Here is a 14,665-nt window from a genome sequence, read left to right on the forward strand (position 1 = left end):
CGGCGCAGACCCTCCGACAGCGCGGCGCGGACCTGTCGACAGCGCGGCGCTCCCTCGGCGCGGACCCTCCGACAGTGCGGCGCTCCTTCAGCGCGGACCCTGAACTGATGGATAGGGGTAAATTAATCTCACCCCATTTGCCAGCATTTGGGTCATATGCCTTTAAACTGTTCCTGTTTATAAAGGTGCCGGGCATTCCAAAAGCCCTTCTCGCACAATGTTCCTCAGGCATTGGTCACTGATGCAGGGGTCGGAGGTTGCTGCCCTGGGGTCAACTGTCATTGGCCTCAGGGATTGCGGTACTGGGGATCAAAGGTCATTGGCCTCAGATGTATGGGGGAGGTCGCTGTCTGGTGGAAGGGGTCAGGAGTCACTGGCTGGCAAGGGCGGGGGTTGCGAGGGAGGTCAGAAGTCACTGGTCTGGGGTCAAAGGTCACTGGCCTTGGGTTTGGCGGTCACTGTTCTGGGATCTGGAAGTGGTGGAGGGGGGTGTGGGGATGGTCACTATGTTGGGGGTCAGAGGTCAGTGGCCCCTGGGGCTGGTGTGCATCTGGTTTGTGAGTACAGGGACACTCCTGGTGACACTTGGCGAAATTTGAAAGAATTGGTAATGATAGAGGCTGAGAGTGTGGGATAAAGTTCCCAAATTGTCTGGCTGATCGCTCCAGAGGGAGGTGGAAGTCGCAGATATTTCCACAATCTGTTCTGTCCCTTTTTTGCTCTCTTTGCTTCAAAGCCGCAAACAGAAAGTGACATTTTCACATCTTGTTCATTCGTCCTGTTGTCTCCTCCTTGAATTATGAATTCCTGCCTTGACTTCCCGTGACAGTCACTATGTCACTTCTCGAAGGCACTTTTATTCGTTACTGCTGTAATAATTTAGATCAGGAGATGCTTGATGGAAAATGCCTGTTGCTGTCAGAGCTTTAATGCAATGTAGACACAGGTCAGAACCCACTTTAATGGTTTTCACTCTCCCTCACACACTCACTCCCTCACACTTGCACTGTATCTCTCTCACACTCACTCCCTCACACTTGCACTCTATCTCTCTCACACTCACTCCCTCACACTTGCACTCTATCTCTCTCACACTCACTCACTCGGCTGCTTACGTGCTCTTTCTTTCTTTACTATTGTCTGTTTCGCTCTATCTCCTTCCACCTCTCACTCCCTCCTTCAATAGCATCACTCTGCTCCCCTCTCTCAGTTACTCTCAGCTACCTTCTCTCTTGCCCTCCCTCCTTTCTCTCTGTTACTCCCTTCTCTGTCTCACTGTCTGTCTTCCTTTTTCCACACGGTCTCTGACTCCTCTCTTTCCTCCCTGTATTCCGTCCCTCCCCTTTCTGGTTCTCTTTTCTAATTCTCCTCTCTCGTTCCCTTTCTTTCCCACCCTCTCTCAGTCTGTCTGTGGTGTGTCTCTGTCTCTCTGTCTCTCTCTCTGTCTCTGTCTGTCTCTCTCTCTCTCTCTCTCTCTGTTTGTCTCTCTCTCTCTCTGTGTCTCTGTCTCTCTCTCTCTGTCTGTCTCTCTCTCAATCTCTCACTCTTGTTTGAATTCTTACTCTCCTTCTCTGTCCTTCCCTTCTCACTCATCTCCCTCTATCCCCGTGTCTCTCTCTTGTAGAGACTGAGGGGGTCACTACATTGGATCTTCCCTCTCTGTGTAACAACATGCCTGTGGCAGTGAAGGAGAGCCAGAAGCGCCTAGAGGGGAGCTCGGTCCCCTTCATGATGCATGTTCTTCAACTGCGAAGCCTCTTATTGCCAGCTGCAGCCCTCTGCAATACCTTCTCCTGATTGCTGGGAGGAGGCCAATCAGCCCCTCGATGATATCAAAGCTGACCAACTCTATGTAGACCCCTCGACAGTGGATCCCTTCATATCTTTGAATAATCTCTCAATCTCTGATTTAAAATTAACAATTATCCAGGTAACAATTGCTTTTTCTGGAAGAGAGTTCCAAATTTCCACCATCCTTTCTGTTTTTCAATTACGTTCCTGGAAGTTCTGAACCTGAATTTTGACGAAGTCCCACCATGACAAAAGGTTTCTCTCTGTCTGCCTCTCTGTCTACCTCTCTCTCTCTGTCTGCCCCTCTCTCTCTCTCCCTGTGAGCCTTAATCTCTGTGTCTGTCTCTCTCTGTCTCTCTGTCTCTGTCTCTCTGTCTCTGTCTCTGTCTCTCTCTCTCTGTCTCTCTCTATTTTGTTCTTAATAGCTTGAAAACCAATCAAACAGCTTCTTAAAATAAGAGATAACAAGGTGTGGAGCTGGATGGACACAGCAGGCCAAGCAGCATCAGAGGAGCTGGAAAGCTGATGTTTCGGGCCTAGACCCTTCTTCCTGCTCCTCTGATGCTGCTTGGCCTGCTGTGTCCATCCAGCACCACACCTTGTTATCTCAGATTCTCCAGCATCTGTAGTTCCTACTATTTCTGAAACAACTTCTTAATCTTCTCAATTTTGGAGAAAACAACACCCCCACCCCTCACCCCCTGAGGGGTCTTGTGGTGCAGTGGGTCATGTTATCATTCCTCCCTGGAAATCTAAGCCATACTATTCCCAGAGTCATCACAAAAACTAAAGACTGTAAAAAGTAAATAAAATCCCTGATTTGTCTGGGTATATTTTTTTTGCAGCGTTGTCAAAAAGTACTAACTGGAATTACCGTTTATTACAAGTACATGGATTCCAACTGCAGATAAACAATTATAAATCACGAAAATATAACATCGCTCATTGAAGCTCCAAGCAGCTTTTTAACAACTCCATCTCCCCCCTTCTCTCTCTCTCTCTCTCTCTCTCTCTCTCTCACGTGTGCTGTCTCTCACACACTCACACGCGTACACAAAAACATGGGTGTTATGGATGGAAGAAAAGACTGGGAAGGTAGTTCAGTGGTTCCCTGTCTACTGTGTTTGCTGAAATGGTCTTTTTTACTTGTGAGGACATTACTCCTCAACCTTCCTACTCCTGGTGCTTTCATTTGTTTGTAGGAGGCATAGGGTGACTGGTTCACAGCTTATAAAGTCTCTGGCATATTGATTAAAAGCCACAGATTATAGCAGCTGAAGAAGGAAAATGAACTGGCTTTCTTCAGGCTTCTGATGTTTCTTAATGCAGGGGAAAGGACATCCCCTTCTCTTACAAAGGTCCAATGGCTTCTCACCAAACATTGGTACCCACAAGCTGGCCAATGTGAGCCAATCACATGGCTGTTGGCAGGCAGAGAGCCTTTCTCATTGACAACCAGTCGCTAGTCCATGGACCTAGCAGCTACTTGTTGCTGGCTGAAACTCCATTTGTACGCACATCTGCCATGGTAGGATTTGAACCCAAGTCCCTAGAACATAACCTGGCTCTGTGGATTAATAGTTAATAACACCACTAGGCCATCACCTCCTCCAGGGGCGGGGGAGGGTAACAGCTGCTGGCCGTATCATCGACGCCCACATCCTGTGTCCACCCTAAACTAAAACCACCTTCTCCTTCAAGACCCAGCTCTTTGACAGAGCTTTTGCTTGTTGACCTTAATTTGGTTTACTGTGGATCTTTGTCTTATAAGTTTGTGAATCCGTGGGACTCGCTCCCCCGAGTGCAGTAGATGCTGGGACGTGGAGTAAACAGGAGGAGATGGACACTTTTTTGATTAGTAACGAGGTATTGGCTTATGGAGTTCAGGCAGGAGAGTGGAGTTGAGGCCGAGGTGAGATCAGCCACGATTGTATCAAATGGTGGAGTACGCTTGAGGAGCTGAATGGCCTACTCCTCATTCTTGTAAAACTCCCATGGAGCACCATAAGACTTTTTGCAAGATAAATGCAATGTATTGATTCTGAAAAGACAGTGCTTTTGATCTTTCAAGATGCACATTGTAAAGTATTTAAAGAAAGGAAAGCCACAAAGTCTGAGCCATTTGCTTTGAGTGATCTGCAGAGAGAGAGAGAGTTATAGGGTGATGTGCATTTATACAGTGCCTTTATTGAATGAGTAAATAGTTCCTAAGCAGTTAAGTACTGTGCTCTAATTATTGTTGTAAAATAAGAAATTTCGGGGAGATGATGGTAATGCCCAGTGATTGGGGCTAACACACTGGGGACATCAGATTTAAATCTGTAATTACCCAGGTTGCTGTGGGCCTGAAGTCACGTGTGGGTAAGGCCGGCAGAATTCCCTCCTTAAAGGGCATTAGCCAACCACATGGGGCTTTTACAACAATCACCATCACTCAGACTAGTTTTCAAATCCAGATTTTGTTCACTGACTTTAAGACTAATTGTCTCGGGAGCAGGAAAGCTGACGTTTCGGGCCTCGGCCCTGCATTAGGGTCTTGGCCCAAAACGTCAGCCTTCCTGCTCCTAACATGCTGCTTGTCCTGCTGTGTTTGTCCAGCTCCACACCTTGTTATCTTGGATTCTCCAGCATCTGCAGTTCCTATTATCTCTTTAAAACCAATCGTGGTGGGATTCGAACCCGATCTCTGGGTTATTAGTCCAGGGGCATGACCACCATCTCCCCAAAATTTCTTATTTTACAACAATAACTAGAACACAGTACTTAACTGCTTGGGAAGTATTTGCATCCAAGGAAGGTGCTACATAAATGCACATCACTCTCTAGCTCTCTCTCTCTACAGATCACTCTGAAACAAGCCTAGTCGAGATACTCAGTTGAATAAAGCCCACATCCCGATCCAAGAACAAAAAGAAATCCCTGTAAATGAATTTGCACACAGCAAACAGCAATGTGACCTGCTTTTTGAGTGACATTAATTGATGGATCAATGTTGGACAGTATCCTGGGGAGATCCATCCCCTTCTTTTCTTCAAAATACTGCAGCACAGCAGGCAGCATCTCGGCTTAATTGTCAAATGAGGTACTTTCCTCGTGTGTGTTTGTGTGTGTGTGTGTGTGTGTGTGTGTGTGTGTGTGTGTGTGTGTTTCTCCAGCTCTCTAATGTTTTAAGAAGAAAGAAAAATGAAAGGGTGATCCTTGACCTGTACGGTTTTTGTAAAACAGTGTCAGTAGCTTGGCTGTTTGCTGCTGCCAGCCACGCCAGTTCTTTGCTGAATTAATGATGTTTGGGCACTTTACGAGAGAGCAGGGAACAAATCAGAAATGGTGCCCCGCTCCAGCTGTCCATTAACCCGTACCAGAGAGTCAATTCTACCAGTTTGTGGCAGATCCTCAATATTGTCAAAAAGAGAGAGAGAGACATGTTTGGAACTGCCAATGCTGGAGAAGGGTCTCGACCTGAAACGCCAACTTTCCTGTGCCTCTGATGTTGCCTGTCCTGCTGTGTTCATCCAGCTCCGCACCTTGTTATCTCGGCCAGAGAGACATGCTTCCAGGATGTTTTCTGTGGAGGTGGCAAGCTGGGGCCTGGGAGTACCAACTGACCCGTCTTCAGAACTGGACCTGAAACGTTAACTCTACTTTCTCTCTCCAGACCTTCGGGCGAAGTCTGTGTGGAGTTTGCACGTTCTCCCCGTGTCTGCGTGGGTTTCCTCCGGGTGCTCTGGTTTCCTCCCACAGTCCAAAGATGTGCAGGTTAGGGTGGATTGACATACTAAATTACCCACAGTGCCCGGGGATGTGCAGGTTAGGTGGGTTATAGGGGGAGGGGTCTGGATGGGATGCTCTGAGGGTCAGTGTTGAGCCGAAGGGCCTGTTTCCATACTGTAGGGATTCGATGATGATGACCTGCCAGGGTTTTTTCCAGCGATTTCTGTTTTCATTTTCAGATTTCCAGCATCCACAGTTCTGTGTTTTATTTTAGTGTTGCCCCAATTATTGCTCATTCTCACCCTCGAGAGAGAGAGAGAGAGAGAGGAAAGTCATGCCTGGAACTTACTGCAGATGCTGGAGACTGGACTGCAAGCAACAAACGTTGGGAATCCCAGCAGGTCAGACAGCCTCCACGGAGAGAGAGCAAGCTAAAGCTTCGAGTCTAGATGACCCTTCATCAGAGCATCTAATCTGGACTCAGCATTAGCTAGCACCCTCCCCGTGGATGCTATCTGACACCCTGTGATTTCACACAGTTGTCAAGTGTAGAGCCTAATATAATGACCCATTTTGTCGACTTGTCTCTTCTGTCCCACCCTGGTCATTATAACTATTGAGATTTTGGGTGTAAAAAGGATGTAATGCAAATTTAACACACAATTGACTACAAGTAAATCTGTGTAAACATATTGACCAGGAAGATGATGTGTGTTTCTGGTTGCCACACTATAGGAAGGATGTGATTGCACTGGAGAGGGTGCAGAGGAGATTTATCAGGATGTTGCCTGGCTGGAGTGGTGGAGTGCTGAGAGAGTGGATAGATATTCCTTGGGGCAGAGGAGGCCGGGGAGGAGACCTAATTGAGGTAGACAGAGTTCTGAGGGGCATAGACAGTGTAGATATAACAGATCTTCTCCCCTTAGTGGATTAGTCAGTAAAAATTACATTCACTTTTAAGAAGCAGGAGGGATTTGATTGAAATTGCCTGAGGAAAAGGATACTCACCCTCAGCTCAACAGGGCCCAGCACTTTGATGGGATATTGTAGAGAGAGAGGGAGAGCTCTGGTGAGGCAGCACCTGGAGTATTGCAATGTGAAAAATCCGCCTCTAAACTTCAGCCAAGAACATCCTGTCTCAGGATCCTTTCCTGGCACCTTATTCATTATTCATTTGCAACTTTACATTATTTTAATTAGGACAGTTCTGACACAAGGCCAATGAAATGAAACCTTAACTCTGCTTTCTCTCTCTCTCTCTCTCCCCCTCCCTCTCTGTCTTTCTGTCTCTATTCTCTCTCTGCTGCCTGAGCTGCTAAGTATTTCTGTCAAACTTTGTTCTTCTTTCAGATTTCCATTGTCTTGAGGTATTTTGTGTTTTTCTTCATCAGTGGGATTTTAAGTGTAAGTGTGCATGTAAGCAATAGAACAAGTTAACAAGAAAGAAATGAGGAGGAATTTCTCCTCTCGGCGGGTAGTGAATCTGTGGAATCCTTTACCCCAGAGGTCTGTCGAAGCTGGTTCATTGAGTTAAGGATGAGATGCACATATTTCTAATCAGTAAAGGGATCAAGGGCTTGGGGGGGATGGTGAGGAGAGAGAAAAGTGGAGTTGAGGATTATCAGATTAGCCAAGATCTCACTGGTGGGTAGAACAGGTTTAATGGACTGAATGGCTTACTTCTGCTCCATTGAGTTAATGATACAACACAGAAGGAGGCCATTTGGCCCACCAGGCTGGTCAGCTCCTGTAGGAGCTACCCGCCCCCAAGCTGTCCCCCAGCCCCATCTGCTGTTTTCTCCTTTGCAATTATTAAACCAGCTTTGAGAGTTGGAATTGCTTCAGTCGTCCTTTCAAGCAATCCTTTCTAGTTCGTGACAATTTGCTGTGTTAATGAACAGTTCTCCACAATTCCCCATCATTCTTTTGCCAGTTGCATAAAGCTGCATGTTTTGGTTACTCTCCCTATGTACTCCAACACAGGCCCTCGAGACTGTGTTATATATTATTAATGGATTGAGCAGCGTTGTCTCTGAATTGGTGACATTTGGGAAGATTAACAGCCACCGTTTCATTTCACAACTAACAAAAGCGAAGTCCCCAAGGAGCAATTACAGAAAAACTTTGGCACTTACAGCCGCTGCCAGGCACCTGATAGATTTGGTATGAGCCTGAAGCATTTTATTATGAAGTTGAGTTAATCTTCATTTTCATGAAAGCATTTTTGCAAAAACTGAGAAAGGGGGGTGGTGAGAGAGAGAGAGAGAGAGAGAGAGCGAGAGAGAGAGAGAGAGAGAGAAAAACTATACCTTGTTTCACATTCGCTGTTCAGTTTGAAAATGAATCTTTTCTCCTGGTATAGAGATTTCTGAAAAGTGTCTCCATTCTGACCCCCCCACTGACACCATAACCTTATCAATTAGGACGAGGCCGCTCGGCCCCTTGAGCCTGCTGCAACATTCACTAAGACCCCAATGGCTGGTCTGATCAATGCGAACTCACCAACAACTTGCATTCGTATAGCACCCTCAGCAGGCCATTTTGTAGCATCTTAACCCAGTAACTTGTGCCTGAGGTGTGAGAGAATCAAAGGGAGAGGGGCCGGGGCACAACTAGGTCAAAGGGGTCAGAGAGAGAGAGAGAGACAGAGGAGTTTAAGGAGGAGAATTGCAGAGAGTGGGGATAAGGCAGATAAGGGGTAAATGATTGCGATCTATAAAATTATGACAGATATAGGATCTTTTTCTCTTGGTGGCAGGATCAGTGACCAGTCGGCATCTATTTAAGGTGAGGGACGCAAGGTTTGGAGGGGATTTGATATGATTTATTGTGGTCACATGTACTGAAGTACAGTGAAAAGCTTTGTTTTGTGAGCAGTGCAGGCAGATGAGAGACCAAAGAGTGCGTAGGCAGAGCGAGGCATACAGGCTGCACTGTGCAGGGGTTACACAAAACAAGATCAACATTAGCAAGACCAACGTTATTTGAAGTTAGAGAGATCCATTCAGCATTCTAATATCAGCAGGGAAGAAACTGTTCTCGAACCTGGTGGTGCGTGTGTTCAAGCTTCTGTATCTTCTGCCAGATGGGAGAAATCATTACCAGTCTTTGATGTCGCAGCAAGCCGTGTAAATGGAGTCAATGGACGGAAGGTCAGCTTCTGCGATGGTCTGGGCTGTGCATGCCACCTTCTGCAGTTTCTTACGGTCCTGGGCAGGGCGGTTGCCGTACCAGGCCGTTATGCACCCAGACAGTACGCTTTCAATGGTGCGACTGGAGGAGTTGGTGAGGGACCTTATGGGCATGACACATTTCCAGCGCCACCTGAGGAAGAAGGGGCAACATTGTGCCACCTTGGCTGTTGCATCTACATGGGAAGACCAGGACAGGCCATCGGTGAGGCAAGTAAGGGTGGAAGAGGCAGAAATGTTCACCATATTGAAGAAGTATTTAGGTGTGTACTTCTGATGCCAATGCTGGGAAATGGGATTAGAATAGTCGGGTGGTTACTTGTGACTGGCACAGACTCGATGGGCCGAAGGACCTTTTTTTTGTGTAGATCTTGATGACTGTGGGATTAACATTTGACTTTTGATGATGAGAAATGGGAAGATGTGGGTTTTAAATGGGGCTGGAGTGAGAGACATTAAGAGTCTGGGAAGGAGGAAGGAGGCTTGCAGAGTTTGGGGGGAGGGAGGGAGGATGCCACGGATAGGATTTAAACTTGAGACATTTGGATTCCTGGTCAGCAAAGTGAGGGCAAGGACTGTATGAGCGAATTATTGGATGAATTGAAGTTGGAAGATGGGGAGCCAAACCGTCGGAAGTTTGGATTGGTCAAATCTGGAGATTGCAGTGTCGTTATTCAGAGCTGTCAGAGAGTGTGTGTCACTGATGGGCGCTCGATGATAGATTTGGAATCAATTTGTAAAATACCTGCACTCTGTCTGTTAGATCATTGAAGATCTGTTACGAAAACAAAGTGCTGGAGAAACTCTGCAGGGTCTGGCAGCATCAGTGGAGAGAGAAGCCGAGTTGATGTTTCGGGTCCAGTTCTTCAGAACAGAGGTGGAAGGGAAGGAGGGGTGGGGAGATGGATTTGTTGGGAAGGAGGAGAGGAATGGGAGTGGGTGGGGGTGTGGCAGGAGAGGAAGGGGCTTTAATTCATCAGTTTTCAGACTTCCAACAAGACACAAATGATATTTGGTGTAAAGAGACAGGATCATAAATAATGCATAGAATAAGGCGCAGGTCTAATTGATTTCTGTTAAGTCGTTGACGAATGAGTGTTTTAATAGATTTCGTCCAGATCCAGTTGGAGCTGACGGCCTTTTGTCCAGCTTCTCTGTTTCCAGTTCAGTGATGTCCTGTGTGATAATGCTGCCAGCCCACTGTTCCCTCGCTAGATGGACATCTGTTGGATTTCCCACTTCCTAGGGCTAGTGCCTCTGGGCGTTAGCTTCAAAAAGTCCAGAGCGAAGACCTGTCGCAGTCGCAGTTCAACGGCAACACCTCCGACTGAAGACCTCATCATTGTTTTGAGGTCCCACTGTGGCCTCACCCTGTCCCTATCTCTACAACCTTCCAGAAAACTTCCAGGTTCTCTGTGCTCCATCAATCTTCTGTACCGCTGTGGTCCACATGCTGTAGGGAGACCCAAAATGCCGTGAGGGAGAGAATTCCAGGATTCTGACCCAGCGACACCAAAGGGATGTGGGTATATTTCCAAGTCAGGATGGTGAGTGGCTTGGAGGGGAACTCTCAGGGGGTGGTGTTCCCCTGTATCTGCTGCCCTTGTCCTTCTAGATGCAAGTGGTCGTGGGTTTGGAAGGTGCGTCCTGAGGGTTTTTGGTGAGTTTCTGCATCTTGTAGATGGTACACACTGCTGCTACTGAGCGTCGATGGTGGAGGGAGTGGATGTTTGTGGATGTGGTGCCAATCAAGCGGCTGCTTTATCCTGGATGGTGTCGAGCTTCTTGAGTGTTGTTGGGGCTGCCCCCATCCAGGCAAGTGGGGGGTACTCCATCACACTCCTGACTTGTGCCTTGTAGATGGTGGGCAGGCTTTGGGGAGTCAGGAGGTGAGTTACTCGCTGCAGTATTCCAACTTGGCAGCCTGCTGGTCTATCTGCTGTACTTACAAAGCAAGTCCACCATGCACTGAATAGCCTCAGTGAGAAACAGTTCCTCCTCCTATCTCTCTGTACTGGGCAACACCTGGTTTTGAAGCAGTGACTTAGAGAGGTAGGTTCTTTTGGTTATGTGAAATTGGCAGGATGCTGACCGAGAACTTACAAGAGAGGGAGGGAGGTTTGGGGCTGGGGCTGCTATAATTCTGCTGGCCAATTCCGAACACATTTTTCAATATGAACTGCTGGGTTTCTTTGTCAATCAAGACTTTTGATTTTCTTTCCATTTACTAACTTGATATGCATAATGGATTAAGTTTAGACAGCAGTCTGATTTAAAAGATCTCCATTAGTTCACTGAGTTATGAAAGGTTGCATTAATTAATTTGTTTATTGCTCTGATCCCTCCATATGCGAATGTCAGCACTATTTGATTAAGTGATGTGGAGGTGCCTGAGTAAAGTCAGAAATCAAGCTACCTGACACAGGAGCAGTGCTTCGAAAGCTTGTGATTGCAAATAAACCTGTTGGACTATAACCTGGTGTCATGTGACTCCTGATGTTTGAGGGAGCAGGATGTGGTTGCATAGGAGTTGCTGAGGGAGTGGGTGAAACGGTGAGGAGACAGACTTAGGGTTTTACTGTTTATCAGGAAGCTGAGGTGATGGCCTAGTGGTATTATCGTTGGACTGTTAACCCAGAGACCCAGCTGATGTTCTGGGAACTTGGGTTCAAATCCCACCATGGCAGATGGTGGAATTTGAATTCAATAAAAATACTTGGAATTAAGAGTCTAATGATAACTATGAATCGACCGTCGGAGGATAAACCCATCTGGCTCACTAAGCTCCTTTAGGGAAGGAAACTGCCATCCGTACCCGGCCTGGCCTACGTGTGACTGCAGGCAGCAATTTGGTTGACTCCTAACTGACCCTCTAGGCAATTAGGGATGGGGCAGTAAATGCTGCCTGGTCAGTGATGCCCTCATCCCGTAAATGAATAATAAAATAAAGATGATTAACAGCAGCAATTTTGGAACATATTTGTACTGTTTTTCCTGGTAACATACTGGCACCAGGGCATGGAAAGACTGTGTTATCTGGAGAGTTTGAGGAGTTTGGGCGTGTACTCATTGGAGTTTGGAATGAATGGAGAATTAAAGAAGACGATTAGCTCTCTTGCCTTCATTGCTCAGTCCTTTGAGTACAGGAGTTGGGAACATCATGCTGAGGTTGTATAAGATGTTGCTGGGGGCCTCCTCTGGCGTACTGCGTCCAGTTCTGATCGCCCTGCTATAGGAAGGATATTATTAAACTGAAGGGAGTTCAGAAAAGATTTACCAGGAGGTGGGTCGGGAACGGTGGGTTCGAAATGTAAAAATAAACTGGAAAATCTGGGGCTTTTTTCTCCCCGGATCTAAGGAGGTTGAGAAGTAACCTTATAGAGGTTTATAAAATCATGAGGGGCTCAGGTAAGGTGAGAAGCAAGGATTGTGTCCTCAGGGTGAGGGCGTTCAAAACTAGGGGCATATTTTTAAGGTGAGGGGGGAAAGGACATGAGGGGAAATCTTTTTACACAGAGAGTGGCTCACGTGTGTAGTGAACTGTCCGAGAAAGTGGTGGATACATGAATAGGAAAGGTTTGGAGGGATATGGACCAGGAGCAGGCAGGTGGGACTAGTTTAGTTTGGGATTATGGTCGACATGGGCTGGTTGGACCGAAGGGCCTGTTTCCGCGCTGTACCACAGTATTTTTAAGGTTCTGGGGAGGGTAGATGCAGAGAGGTTGTTTCTGTTGTGGGTCAGCTTTGGGCTAGAGGGCATCATCTCAGAGTTAAGGGTGTTTCCAAGTTAAGACAAACGAGGTGGTCTTCTCCTAGAGGGGACTGAATCGGTGAAATTCTTTATCGCAGAGGGCTGTTGGGTCTGTGTTCGGTATTCAAGCCTGGGGTAGACTTTTAATCAAGTCAGGGAGTCGTGGGTTAAGGGGAAAAGGCAGGAAAGTGGAGTTGAGGATGATCAAACCAACCGTGATCCTATTGAATGATGGAACAGACTGGCTGGGTGGAATGGCCTCCATCCGCTCCTGTGTTTTGTGGTGTTATGGTGTAGTATGGTCCAATTGTGAATATCCAATCTCAGGTAGCACTCTGATCAAGGTTGGGGAGGCCCAGAGACGCCTGGGAGCTGCTGACCGGGACTTCATCCAGTCTTCCATGATCAACTTCCTGACACCTCTACGGAACTTTCTGGAAGGAGACTGGAAGACGATCTCGGTGAGTTCTGAGTGATTTTCGTGACGCTGTCACACAGTAGTAGACGTTAGCCTGCAGGTCTTCAGAAGTAGATTGAAACGTTTATAGCGTCCTTGAATTTCCAACCTCCTCAAACTCACTGAGGGAGCGGGCACTGTCGGAGGGTCAGTGCTGAGGGAGCGGGCGCTGTCAGAGGGTCAGTGCTGAGGGAGCGGGCACTGTCGGAGGGTCAGTGCTAAGGGAGCGGGCGCTGTCGGACGGTCAGTGCTGTGGGAGCGGGCACTGTCGGAGGGTCAGTGCTGTGGGAGCGGGCACTGTCGGAGGGTCAGTGCTGAGGGAGCGGGCGCTGTCGGAGGGTCAGTGCTGAGGGAGCGGGCGCTGTCGGACGGTCAGTGCTGTGGGAGCGGGCACTGTCGGAGGGTCAGTGCTGAGGGAGCGGGCACTGTCGGAGGGTCAGTGCTGAGGGAGCGCCGCCCTGTCGGAGGGTCAGTGCTGACGGAGCGGGCGCTGTCAGAGGGTCAGTACTGTGGGAGTGGGCACTGTCGGACGGTCAGTGCTGAGGGAGTGGGCACTGTTGGACGGTCAGTGCTGTGGGAGCGGGCACTGTCGGAGGGTCAGCGCTGAGGGAGCGGGCGCTGTCGGAGGGTCAGTGCTGAGGGAGCGGGCACTGTCGGAGGGTCAGTGCTAAGGGAGCGGGCGCTGTCGGAGGGTCAGTGCTGAGGGAGTGGGCGCTGTCGGAGGGTCAGCGCTGAGGGAGCGGGCACTGTCGGAGGGTCATGCTGATACTGGCAAGGACAGGGTGCTGGAACAGAATGAGCAGGGTAGACAAAGTGAGCTGAATGGCCCCTCTCTGTGCAGTAATGTCTCTGTGGCTCTGAAGGCTGAGCTGTGAGATGATAAATCTGCAAGCGTACAATAAGGAGGATGTTTTCTCTCTCTCTCTCTCTGTCTGGTTTTGTTTCTCTCTGTTATAGAAGGAGAGGCGATTGCTGGAAAACAGACGCCTGGACCTGGATGCCTGCAAATCTCGGTTAAAGAAAGCGAAGGCAGCTGAGGCAAAGGCAGCAGTACGCAAATCTGTTTTCAACATCCTCTCTACCGTCCATTAACTCTCCCTGGTGCCACGGTTTAAAATCCCACCATAAAACCTCAGATCGCAACTGGAAACGGCAGCAAATCATTATTGCTGCCGGGCTGTTCAAACCAGGAGAGCTAATGTCCTTGCATGAATGAATCTCTCTTGTGTCTGGCTTCTTTACTCAGTAACCTTCTGCTCTTTTTAACTCCATGTTGCGAATTACAATGTGTGCAGAGATTCTGACTGACCAGTGTTCTTTTTCTGTTGTTCACTGCGCAGTGTGAGGGAGAAGTGAGTACTTATTGTTTGAACTGCTGTTTTCTCTGACCTGGTTTCCTGTAAAATTCTAGTAGCATTTAGACATACATTTAAAGCAAACAGTTTAGCCTCATTTGCTGCCTGATGGACTGATGGGATTTGGAAAAGAGCAGTCACTTCTGTTTGTAGAAGTGGTGCGTTCACTGTGCCTGTGTCTGTGTGTGTGCGTGTGCGTGTGCGTGTGTGTGTGTGTGTCTGCTGTTACCTTTAGTGCATTAGCTGGAGATGTGCTGAGAATTTTGACTCATTCGATCACTTCTTTTGTTCCTGCCTTAAAATGGTGGAGATCCTCATCCCTTTCTCTTTGGTGACTTTGAGCTCTCATTGTAACTGTTTAAAAAAGCAAAGAGCTGCTGATGCCATGCCTCGGGCCTGCTGCAGTTCT

The 14,665-nt window shown here is 47.8% G+C and overlaps 1 protein-coding gene across 5 annotated transcripts in view; it reads left to right on the plus strand.

The window, feature by feature from the left end:
- Positions 1-14,665, plus strand: part of sh3glb2b (SH3-domain GRB2-like endophilin B2b) — a 126,975-nt gene that overhangs the window by 64,783 nt on the left and 47,527 nt on the right. For all 5 annotated transcript variants that reach the window (XM_059638408.1, XM_059638407.1, XM_059638410.1 and 2 more), the window contains exons 4-5: positions 12,772-12,905; positions 13,859-13,951. In XM_059638408.1, the coding sequence (XP_059494391.1) occupies positions 12,772-12,905; positions 13,859-13,951 (227 nt within the window). The remainder of the gene's footprint in view (positions 1-12,771; positions 12,906-13,858; positions 13,952-14,665) is intronic.

The sequence above is a fragment of the Stegostoma tigrinum genome, chromosome 29 (assembly GCF_030684315.1).
Source record: "Stegostoma tigrinum isolate sSteTig4 chromosome 29, sSteTig4.hap1, whole genome shotgun sequence".
Classification (NCBI taxonomy): Eukaryota; Metazoa; Chordata; class Chondrichthyes; order Orectolobiformes; family Stegostomatidae; genus Stegostoma; species Stegostoma tigrinum.